We start from the raw sequence: 11,829 nt of genomic DNA on the forward strand, positions 1-11,829 counted from the left end.
TGATGACTCATGACTGTTCATTATCCCTGGCCGGTAGGTAGCTGAGTTGAAGATGGAGCTGAAACTGCGAGGTCTTCCGGTGTCTGGCACCAAGACTGACCTGATAGAGAGACTAAAGCCTTATCAGGAGATCCCCAGCAGCCAGGCTGCCACTGCCATGGAGCTGACAGGCCACACAGGGGCCCCACAGCCTGAGAGCATGAGCTCCACACCTCCTGTGTCCCCCGTGCCCTCGGAGGTCTCCAGCCTGGGCATGGAGGAGGCTGGGATGCCAGGAGCTCTTTCCCCAGCTCGGCCCACTCATTCTGGGTCGTCTCCCCACCAAGGCCGCCTGGAGGACAGCCCAATGGAGACCAGAACCTCAGAGAAGGACCAGCGACTGCACGAGAAGGAGCGTCAGATCGAGGAGCTGATGAGGAAGCTGGAGCAGGAGCAGAGGCTGGTGGAGGAGCTGAAGATGCAGCTAGAGGGGGAGAAGAGGGGTCAGCCCAGCCCTCCAGCCCCCATGGCCCTGGCCCAGGTCAAAGAAGAGGGCAGGGCTGCCTCAAACTGCTCTGCCTTTACACATAGCCCACTAGCAGTGGTGAAACAGGAAGAGCACAGCTCAGGCCAGGTACAGACGTCCCCTCTGCCTCAGTTCTTCATCAGCCACCAGCAGGAGCCTCATGTCCTCAGACAGCCCCAGCCTAAGACCTCGCTGTCTGGCCAGCCTGGAACACAGATCCCGCTGCCTGTCTCCCTGCCCACCAGCACAGCCACCATCCAGCTACCGAACAACAGCATTAAGCTGCAGGTCAGAGAGCCGGTCCTGCAGACCACAGTTAGCACTACAGCTCCAGGCCTCATCCAGGAAATAGAGGCCTCAGCACCCCACCAACAACACACCACCCAGACCCAACCCATGGCACAGGTGAGAATGTATGGTTTAATTTACTCTAATCCCATATTTAGAGTGGGATATTCCCCAAGGTACTGTCAGCAGACACCATTTTACCCACCTGTATTGTAGTGTCTCTGTGTATTGTGTTATAGTACTCTCCATGGGCTGTGTGCTGCACCAAACCATAACTAAATAAATTGTTGTCTGTGGATGAGTTGTTCCGCTGAATAAATTGCACATCCTGTTTTTGTGCCCTTTTTTCTGGGATAACACCATTTCCAGAGACACTTTATAAATCGCTGGTTACATTCTATTGTGATGGGCCGGCCTAATCACATTTATTAGGGCATTAGCCGTGTTTTGAAAGCAGAGAGTCTCCCTCTCCGACTTCTTTAATATTCTCTTCTCTGGGTGATTTATCTAGTGTGTTGCCAAGGTAATAGCAGGCCTGGACAGGGTGATGAATTCCTCTCCTAGTCACATCAAAAGGAGGGCCGGAGCCTGTCTAAGCTCCGGTTACTGGAGCAGGTGCTGACTGACGGCCAGGCAGACAGCACACTAGACTACGCTGTCTGTTCTAGTCTCTATAGGACCAGACCTGGGTGCAAATTTGTTTTCCTTCAAATACTTAAGCTGTGCTTGACTGGGCCTGCCTGACAAAAATTAAACTAATTGAATAGTCCCAAAAGTGCACACTCCGTCCATCTGTCACTCAAATGCAAGCTCAAGCAAACACTACTTAATTGAAAGATGTCAAATACTATTTGAATCCAGGTCTGCAGAGCTGCACTGGGCCGAATCAACAGCCAGCCAGAATTAGCAACAGCAACTGCACACTGCTTTGTGTTGCACTGCACTGATACCCCATGCCTATTATTGTGTCCCTAGAGATTGTGTACTACCACATAATAATACATAAACACTTTTTTATTCCTCCCAGAGAGAGTGTGTACCCTGTCTAACCACTGTGTGCCTTCTAAGGGAGAGTGTGTACTACTACAGTTGACCAGTATTTATCTGCCCCAGAGAGAGTGTGTACCACGGTGTTAACCACCGTTCATCATTCCTCTACAGACGACAGTCCCACTATGCACCATCACCACCTCAGGGTCTGGGTTCCAGTTCAGAGCAGGCCCAGGTCAGACAGAGATCCACCAGTGTTTCCTAAACACCTCCCCAGGGAGCAGATCCCCTGCCAGGGCCTCGTCCAACCAAGCAGTCCCCAATGGTTCAACAAACAAGGTATTGTTTAAATACTGCATTATATCCACATGTATTCATTTAGTTGTGTTGAATATGTGAACCGCATAGGTTGTTTAGAGCTTATAGGGATTAGATCTCATTGTTTTGTCTGTCCATCAGTCCCCTTCTGCCTGCCAGCCCAACTTCTCAAACCACATCCCCAAGAGTAAGGACCCGCCACGCTACGAAGAGGCTGTTAAACAGACGCGCAGAATGCAGACTGCTGCACAGGTAATAGAGCTTTTATAACACCCTACTACAACACACTGGACTGACCTAGGTCTGTTAGGCGTTGAGGCAGGTATTGACTGGTCTTTATTGTCTATGCAGGTGCCCACTGCAACCAGTCAGCACATGGACGACCTGTTTGACGTGTTGATCGAGAGTGGAGGTGAGAAAAATACTTGACTATCGTTGGGGTCTCCTCCTCTCCATTACGACAGCTGAGTCCCTCCCTGGCCATGAATCCATCATCTCCCATGTTCTTTTCTTCTACAGAGATCTCCCCATTCATCAGACAGGACCCTTCCTTTCCAGACAAGCTGCTTCCTGTGACCGCCAGCGTAACCACCCTGCCCTTCAACACGGTGCTATCCCGCCCCCCGCCCCAGATCCTGGTGGCCCGCCCGCCCGCCCCCACCCTTAACCCCCCGGCCCCACCCAGCCTGACAGCCCTGGCCATAGACAACCAGCTGGAGGCCTTCCTGGAAGGCACGCTGAAGGGGGAGACTGAGCCCCGGACACTGAGGTTGATGGAAGAGCTGCACAGTCAGCTGCTGGAGCACTCCCCCCACTCCCCCATGGACACGGACACCACCGGGTTCAACAATGTCAGTGCACCCCCCTCCAGCTACCACCTGGACCACACCAACCTGGACAACATGGAGTGGCTGGACCTGACCATGCCCGGGCCGACGGGGGGGCTCAACCCACTGGGCCTTCCCCCGTCTGGGGTCTTCTCCTCTGACTTCCTGGATTCCCATGACCTGCAGCTACACTGGGACTAAGGGGTGTCAATGTGACCCCCCCAAACAGGCCTATTCAGATAGAGGGCTGTCAGGGCGAGACACACACATACTGATAAGTGAGACGGAGAGCACACTCCTTCTCCAGTGGAGGTGGGGGAGGAGAGTGCAGTGCTGCTGGCCTTCAGTCCCTGTGGGAAGTTCTGTGCAGGGCTACAGCAGCACTGGTGGTGGATCTCACTGCTCTGAGCAGATCAGAGTGCTAGAGGTAGGACCCTCCTTCCTCACTGGATATACAGTGTAGCTGTTTCCCTCTGAGGTATCATCCCTCATAACAGCCACTCATTCTAAGGAAGGCTAAGCCCCCGCTGGGCTGTGGTATAGATCAGTGGTATGAAGAGGTTGATCTCCCCCTGTGATCTCTTTCAGAAGAGGACCTGGTCTGAGGAAGGGTGGTCTCTCCTGAAATGGCGTTACAGTAGATAGGCTCAGGATGAGAACTCGCTAGTGGAAACAGATGTTGACCCAGGTGTTACGGAGAATTTCACACCTGGTTCTGACTGCGCCAGTGGCATGGCTACTGACTGACTTTTGTGTCACATTTGACAGACAGCGCAGAGAGATTGTATATATTATAAGCCTATGTCTATTGTAGCAGTAGTCTGTCTGCTCTGCTGCATACATCACTAAGGCAGCTGTATTACAGTCCTGTATGTATGTATATGACCTATTGGAATGTGGTATTAGCTTAGCATTATGGATTTCAAATAACTGCCTTTGCTTTACTCAGTGCCCCCATGCGATTCCCATCACAGGAGGGAATTGGATGCTAAAACACTGCACATATTGCATTATGCCTTATAAGACCATTTGCCAAATATCTTGCTATTTTCAAGGTGTTGCTTTCACTTAATTCAACTAAAGACTTTCCAAAGAGTACACAGAGTGATGACGGATTTTGTTGTCACTCAAACGAAGCAGGAGACTACTTGAAGTAAAGTGTTAAGTCTTATATCATGTAAGATAAAAAAAAAGATTAAAAAAGTGAGTGCATGAAACCCACATTTAGTATCATTGGTTGACAATACGAGAGCTGTCGGCCTGAGAACTCTTGAATTCATCAGAATTAGAAGTTGAGGAATCACATTTTTAGCAGCTGTTGTTCTTACTCTATTCTTATGTGGGGGAGAGTAGGGCCAATGTGAGTTTATTTACCAAACTGCAACGTGCTTTGCCTTAGTGTCCATGGGGTCACAATAGGTGGCAGAGCACCCCCCAGCACTGCTGTAGCTTGCCAGGCCCAGGCCTATGTCCTTTATATTATCGACAAAAGAGCCTTTGAAAATGTTCTCTCTCTCAACCCTATTGTCAAGTCTGGAGTGGATTTATCCCAATGTACAGATCAGCTGAATCCTGCTTGTTTATGTGTGACGTGCAGTGCACCTGAGCTAGAGCTGGTGTGTAGAGCTGGTGTCTGTGTGTGCACTGCACATCTGTGTTGCATATCGCTTTTGCTTGTTTTGACTCTAGGAACTGGCAGAAATATAGCCAGTAAATTCCCCTCGGCATTTCAATCGCTCTCTTCAATATACCGTCTGACCTTAGTTGGCTGACATACCGAGGACAAGTTGACATCATTCAGTTTGACAAGCCAGGGAGTCACAGTGAATCAGCAGAGGTGGTTCAAGGCTGTCTTGTGCTTTTGTGATCAGCTTAGCAATATATGTGGCTATAGTCTTGCAGGTTCAAATGTAAGCATCATTATTGTATCATTTAGTAGGCCTAATGTGTCTCTCTATTCATGAAGCCTTAGTCCAGCAGATTATGTAGGGTCGGGATTCCAGTCACTCACATCAAGAGGCAACCTTTCAAAACACAGCAGTGTGCGATCCATATGTACCATTACTACCAACAGAGGGGTATTAAAATGATCTCCACACTGATGAAATAGCCTTGGTTTTTACTACTCACTCCCAGTTGAAGTATTTGTTCAGGTCAAAATCCTACATGATTATTGCAATCGTACACATGTAGTTAAACATTTAATTACAGTGACATATACTGGCCAAAGATCAAATGTGAAAGCATTTGAAGTGTTGAAACCGACGGTTGAAATGGGTTAAGGCAGAGGAGGTTACAGACAGGTTGACTCTACAAAAGTTGACAGTCTTCTTGTTCAAGCAGTCTGAGCTACACAACGGATAACTGCATTTAGAAACACAGAAACCTTTCTGCAATTTAGTAGAGCCCCCCCCCAAAAAAATGGAAGAAGCTTTAAAACACTATTCGGCATGATAAAGTTTGACGCACCAACGACAGCATAAGCATTCCTTGGAAATACATTGCAGACCGTGCTAAAGAAATGTCATTTCAACGGTTTGGATCAATTCTAACCTACCTGTCTGTCCCCTACCAAAGAAAATTACTTAAAGGTCCAATGGAGCCATTTTTTTTAATCTCAATATTAAAGAATTTCTGAGTAACAATTAAGTACCTTACTGTGATAATTTTTAGTGAAAACAATCAAAAATAAACTAAAACAGCTTTTTAGAAAAGAGCAATTTCTCTAGCAATAATTTTACAATGACTGTCTGGGAGTGGTCTGAGTAGGGAGGGGGAAACTGAAAACTAGCTGATGTTGGCAGAGGTTTGGAACTCTTTCTTATTGGTCTATTAACTAATTTACCACCTGGCAAACCAAAACTCCATCCCACGTAAACAGACTGAAATTTCAGGCGGCCTTTTTAAACAGCTCTAAAGACTGAACGGGCATTATCATCATTTTCACAGTATTATTCCAACCTCATAGTGCTGAAACACACTGAGTACAAAACACCTGCTCTTTCCAGGTGAATCCAGGTGAAAACTATGATGTCTCCTGTTAAATCCACTTCAATCAGTGTAGATGAAGGGGAGAAGACAGGTTAAAGAACGATTTTTAAAAAATCCTTGTGACAATTGAGACATGGATTGTGTATGTGTGCCATTCAGCGGGTGAATGGGCAAGACAAAAGATTGAAGTGCCTTTGAACAAGGTATGGTAGTAGGTGCCAGGCACACCGGTTTGAGTGTGTCAATAACTGCAAAGCTGCTGGGTTTTTCATGCTCAACAGTTTCCCGTGTGTATCAAGAATGGTCCACCACCCAAAGAACATCCAGCCAACTTGACACAACTGTGAGAAGCAGTGGAGTCAACATGGGCCACTTCAACATCTTGTAGTCCATGCGCCGACGAATTGAGGCTGTTTTGGGGGAAAAGGAGGGTGCATCTCAATGTAAGGAAGCTGTTCCTAATGTTTTGTACACTCAAGTGTATATAACACAGGAAACACTAAATGTTTTTGAATGCACAGGGCCTTTAAGAGCCTCAATGTCACACATTTCTGTTAGAAAAACAAAGCAGTTTACACTGTGAGTGGATAAAAATGGGTAGCTAATCAAAAAAACATTGCCTGCTCCTGGTTGGTCTTTGTGTACAACTTTGTTTTTGTCTGAGCATCAGTGCCCCATTGATCATGTGTCCAAACTACAGAAAGGGAGAATGAGCTGGAATCAGAAGTCATTTTATTTGTACTATACTAGTATAGCCCCTTCCCTTGCAATAGTGTATTGATACATAGTATGCCCATACATTTTGCACATTGTGTATATATTTTGTCATGCATTTTATTTAATTTTTTACAAACGTAGCACATGAGCTCTTTTCGTACATTGTATACAAACGTAGCACATCTAAGCTCTTTTGTATTAAGACTGTTTGGTGTATACAGTATGCGTTCTACTGTATACCCATAATGTGTATGTGTGTGTATATATATATATATATATATATATATATATATATATATAGCCTTTTTGTGTCAATAAAAATGGTAATGTACATTGTGTGTGAAAATCATTCAGTTGTGTTTAGTAAATAAAACAACCCTATCATGTGACTTTTTGTTTACAAAGGAGTTCCTAACACAGCCACCACTAGGCTTGGATAAGTCACATGCAGCTTTAGAGTTTACAGACCTTGAAACACTATTTTCCTCTGTTTTATAATTCACACAGGCTTTTTGCAGGTCAATAAAATTAAAATAAACAATTTAATGCAGTTTCTCTAATAAATTGCATCGATGAAGACATTTTATTCCAAGAACAATGCGATACATACTAACTTAAAATGTACAGGATGACGACATCACAGGAGTGGTGGGAGTGACACTGACCACAGTACAGTTGTTGGGAATTTAGGATCACTTCTCACTCAGCAGAACATGTTTCACTATGGCTTGGCTCCATTCAACATTCATTGTCCATTTCCTCCTCATCCACTGCTGTCCTATACCTGCAGGATGGGACAGGGTGTCTACTGAACCCCAAATGGGTCACCTCAGATTCATGGTAGATGCCTCATCATCACAAGAGGAGATGTCCAAGCGCAGTCTGAGACCTGTTTATTAGTCTCTGTGTACATGTGGGCCCTTACCTCAGAGCTTTTTGATGGTGATTATTGGACTTCGACACTTAGGACATCTATGCGTGACATCTTTGAAGTTATCAATGCAGAAAGGGATAAGGCAGCAGCCAGCCACACAGCTGAATGAGAATAGACCAGAAAGGATAGTGTTAAACTTTGCATTCCATCAGGTGATGTGATTATCAGATATGACACTAGCCCAAAGGCACTGGCTTTTGTTCCAAACTGAAATTTGCATAGTACTGCAGGAAACAAATATCTGGAATGCAGTCTCCAAAAAGCACCTTTGTTAACCGAAATATCCTACTCCCTCCAACTCTAGATGAAGCATAGAGTTGAAAACACCTCATTGTCGACCTCCTGTCCATTCAAAGATGGCAGACAATTGGTAGTAACACAGCAGTAAGACAGTGCAGGTCAACTCACCCAAGTATAGACATTGTGACACAGACCAGACAGGCCACATTGCCTACTGAAGTGACAATCTCTGTGGTGATGAACTGTCGACACTGTGGGCACTGGGTCTGAGCTGAGCAGGGAGGAAGTTTCTGGATGTCCAGGATTACCTCCGGAGCTATGGAGGGAGTGTAGTTATGACCATATGACATCACTCATCTATAGGACTAGCCTCTGATCTAAGCAGGCCAGGAAAATAATTGTAGCAAAATGGGGGAACTGCTTGAAATAACCCACAAATGAACAAGTTCACACCTCATTTGACTCTCAGTCCAAGTGACTCACCTGGTATAGAGGGTGGAGCTTCAACAAAGACAACAGAGGGGTCAGGGAGAACAGATACGCCCCCCTGACTGATGATGCACTCTGCAAAGGACATTAAAGGGAGACAATCATGATCAGAATGGGAGTATTAAGAGAGTGCTGTGTGAGAACAGTTTCACCATAACAGAGGTAAAGTAGACACACCTTTTATTTGGTCCTTGGAATGGAGAATGTTATCTTGCCTTTCCTGCAGCTCTCTCTTCTTCTCAGACAGCTCCTGCAGTTCCTTATCAAGGCATTGAATCTCAGTCTGCTCCTTGGAGCCATCTGCTGGACAAAGAGAGATAATACATGTCTCGGAGGGGGTCAGTGATAGAACACATCAGCCCAGCTGGGTCATAGCTAGAGGTCACATCACATCCATTCCTGCCATGTGCATTTACTCAATAATAGCGTTTCTAGACAGTGAATTTCCTCTTTACCTGTATTACTGCGGTTGGTGCGGTTCCTGAACTCCTGCAGGATGGTCAGCATGTTCCTGCGGTCGATCAGTTGCTGCCTCCTGAATGACAGTTGGTTCATCTCCATGGAGATCCTATCCAGCTCCCTGTGCTCAGAAGAGCCAGACATCCTGGGAGCTGAAAAGAACCACCAGCATCAGACATCACAAAGGTGGAACATTTCAACCCACCATCTGAAACGCATGCCAGTCGCCCAGAACTATATAGTGTTAGGCCAACAATTCCATTTCTTCAGATGATTGGGTCATGAAGTTAGACACATTCAGATCAATTCGATCTATTCCTGTTATACAACTTGGATGATAAGCCAAAAGACACAGCACAAACTTTATGTATCAATGTAAGCATCAACCTTGCACATCTACAAATACTTCATACCAAGACAAACTAATGTAAGGAGATCACGTTCTGTTTGTACAAGTCAGATAGATTGATGTGACCCAACATTACTAAAAAACAAGATTTCAAAGATACAAAATATATTTCACATTTTCTCTTCGCCATCTTAGCTGCTGCAAATGAAATGGTTACTGTAATGAGACAATATAGATTTTTACCTGGTTTCACTGGTTGCTCCCAGATTGTGCTGTGGGAACTGTGATGCTCCTCTATGTACGCCAGGAAATAGTGAAATATTTTGCTTGTTTTCAACAAGGACTACCTACAGGAGATATTTACATATTGTGGTTGTACTCTCACTGTTAGACCAGGCGGCACACCCAGGTTTGGTTAAATTATTTAACGCCAGATAAAATTCTAAAACATGTTCACTGTAATTAGGTGATATTTCAGAGCTGTTTGGGTTGCACTGTAGCCTTTATTCATATTTGAAGTGGCACAATTTTACTGTACAAAATGACAAGAGAATATGTCCAAACAATAAACAATTGAGACCGTACGAAACATTCCACACAATCATATCTACGACATGTAAAAAAAAAAATGTTTGAGATGTCCATTGAAAAACCTTTTAGACATCATCTGAGTCATGTCAGTGTATGACTATAGTTGCTGTACATCTCCAGGTTGAAACATAGAGGTCTGAAGCAACGGGGACTGAGCAGGCAACTCACAGAGTAGGCAGGACTCCACACGGTAGTGAGATCTGAAGTTGGAAGCACATAGAGCAGCGTTATTCATTGTTCAACTCAATGTATTATCAATAATATTAGAAACATAAAATAGATATTGAAAAGGGTTGCCAGTGTTATACTCCCAGGGGGAGTGCAAGAAATACAAATGTTGAGTCCTTTCGAAATGAGTATTATCTTCTTATAATGGAAAATGCCACAGGCACATAAAAGACAGTGATATTTTCCAATAGCTTCTCCCGTTCACACGGCCATACAATTGTATTAGTTACAGTCATGGTACCACTTTGCCTGTGAACATCTTTCAGGTGAGATCGTAGTTCAGAAGACTACTGTACCTCCGTTTCACTTCTTCCTCAGTCTCTTCATGAATGTCACCTCATCTCTGTTTCTGATCCCATAACTGACAATAAAACAATACAAGAAATGTTGTTTTCAGTTAACAAAAGCATTATGTAATATACTCCATAATCACAATGATTGCAACTTACTCCTTTAGTTTCATTTTGTCATCATCAAGCTTCTCCCCTTGAAATATGAGATGAAAGGTTCTCCATACGTATCTCCTGCACACGAAAAACAAAACTGTGAGTGTGTGTGTGTGTGTGTGTGTGTGTGTGTGTGTGTGTGTGTATAACTATAGTTGTGGGGACAAGAATTTCCCACAAGAATAGTAGACAAAAAAAAAAATGTGTTAGTTCCCAGAAGGCCAAATGCTATTTCTAGGGGGTTAAGGGTTAAGATTAGAATTAGAATTAGTGTTCGGAGCTAGAATTTGTTTTAGGGTTAAGGTTTTCAGATTAATTTTAAGAATAGGGTAAGTGTTACGGTTAGGTTTAGGGAAAAATTATTTTGAATGGGACTGAATTGTGTGTCCCCACAAGGTTAGTGTGTGTGTGTGTGTGTGTGTGTGTGTGTGTGTGTGTGTGTGTGTGTGTGTGTGTGTGTGTGCGCGTGTTACCAGCTGACGTGCTTCACCCCACCCTCCCGTTGCTGTTTCAGCTCCATGAACCTCTGAATGGCTTTCTTCAAATCCAGCACCATAGCATTCTGCACCACCACTATGGCTGACCAACACACATTGGAATGTCACTTACACACACACAGTATCATTCATTTGACCTGCTCAAATAGAACAGAAATATGGTATTCTACTAAGAAACAGTCAGAAACTCACGCATTACTTCGCCATCCGCTTTGCATACACGGACAGTCATGGCTTGGCCATACTCCAGAGCAACCTGGGAATTCACCTCCTCCAGAGTCACCTGCAGGAAAGCGCAGGCAGTAGTGAGACATTGGTTAGGCTGGAGGACTTTACATCATCCAATAGATACATTTCACCCTGTATGGATTAGGTCACCAACCTGAATGGGAAGGTCACAGAGTAGAGGGTCCTGTACAAGGCGAGCCAGTCCTTCTTCAAAGATGTCCAGGAATTCCGAGTGTGGTAATGCTTCTTCGTCCTCCTCATCTTCCTCTTCAACCTCCTCTGGTTGTTCATCCTCCACTTGGTTCATCTTTCCCTCTGCCTGTCCTAACTTCTCTTCTTTTACAGACAGTCCCTCATCTAGGTGAAGGGACTGGGTCTCCTCCCCCATCATTTACACTGTGAATAGGATTTTGTAGCTAAAGTTGCTGACCAGTTTATGTTAGCTAGCTAGCTATTTCATGTAAGATTAGCTAGTTAGATAAACTAACAGATTTTCACAACTCATACTCTATTGATCAACGTGTACAGTAAAATATATATTACGCGATTACTAAAACATACCTAAACTGTAGCATACAAATAAAGTATATTTGGAAAGTCTGAATCTCTGCAATCCATGCTAAAACATTTCGCGACCGGCATGTACGTCACTCACAACATACCGGAGTCAAACTAGCCCGAGTGGAGGTTCTGACTTGTACCGATTTGGGATACTGCTATTTCTATCATCAT

The 11,829-nt window shown here is 44.7% G+C and overlaps 3 protein-coding genes across 4 annotated transcripts in view; 1 reads left to right on the forward strand and 2 right to left on the reverse strand.

Annotated features, from left to right (window-relative positions):
- Positions 1-4,145, forward strand: part of LOC139364744 (myocardin-related transcription factor B-like) — a 45,572-nt gene extending 41,427 nt beyond the window's left edge. For both annotated transcript variants that reach the window (XM_071101772.1, XM_071101773.1), the window contains 5 exons: positions 38-910; positions 1,955-2,122; positions 2,243-2,353; positions 2,453-2,513; positions 2,621-4,145. In XM_071101772.1, the coding sequence (XP_070957873.1) occupies positions 38-910; positions 1,955-2,122; positions 2,243-2,353; positions 2,453-2,513; positions 2,621-3,129 (1,722 nt within the window). In that variant the 3' untranslated portion in view covers positions 3,130-4,145. The remainder of the gene's footprint in view (positions 1-37; positions 911-1,954; positions 2,123-2,242; positions 2,354-2,452; positions 2,514-2,620) is intronic.
- A 3,052-nt stretch (positions 4,146-7,197) lies between these two features.
- Positions 7,198-9,501, reverse strand: LOC139364801 (uncharacterized). The gene is made up of 6 exons (XM_071101902.1): positions 9,351-9,501; positions 8,755-8,910; positions 8,477-8,599; positions 8,294-8,374; positions 7,979-8,126; positions 7,198-7,671 (listed from the first exon to the last, which is right to left on the reverse strand). Exons 2-6 carry the CDS (start codon positions 8,900-8,902, stop codon positions 7,563-7,565), a joined length of 609 nt encoding a protein of 202 aa, XP_070958003.1. The 5' UTR covers positions 8,903-8,910; positions 9,351-9,501; the 3' UTR covers positions 7,198-7,562.
- An 89-nt stretch (positions 9,502-9,590) lies between these two features.
- On the reverse strand, positions 9,591-11,765 carry LOC139364803 (U11/U12 small nuclear ribonucleoprotein 25 kDa protein-like). Its single transcript, XM_071101903.1, has 6 exons — positions 11,252-11,765; positions 11,062-11,152; positions 10,846-10,951; positions 10,376-10,450; positions 10,223-10,287; positions 9,591-9,898 (listed from the first exon to the last, which is right to left on the reverse strand). Exons 1-5 carry the CDS (start codon positions 11,486-11,488, stop codon positions 10,230-10,232), a joined length of 567 nt encoding a protein of 188 aa, XP_070958004.1. The 5' UTR covers positions 11,489-11,765; the 3' UTR covers positions 9,591-9,898; positions 10,223-10,229.
- Positions 11,766-11,829: the final 64 nt, after the last annotated feature.

Source organism: Oncorhynchus clarkii, chromosome 13 (genome assembly GCF_045791955.1).
Source record: "Oncorhynchus clarkii lewisi isolate Uvic-CL-2024 chromosome 13, UVic_Ocla_1.0, whole genome shotgun sequence".
Taxonomy (NCBI): Eukaryota; Metazoa; Chordata; class Actinopteri; order Salmoniformes; family Salmonidae; genus Oncorhynchus; species Oncorhynchus clarkii.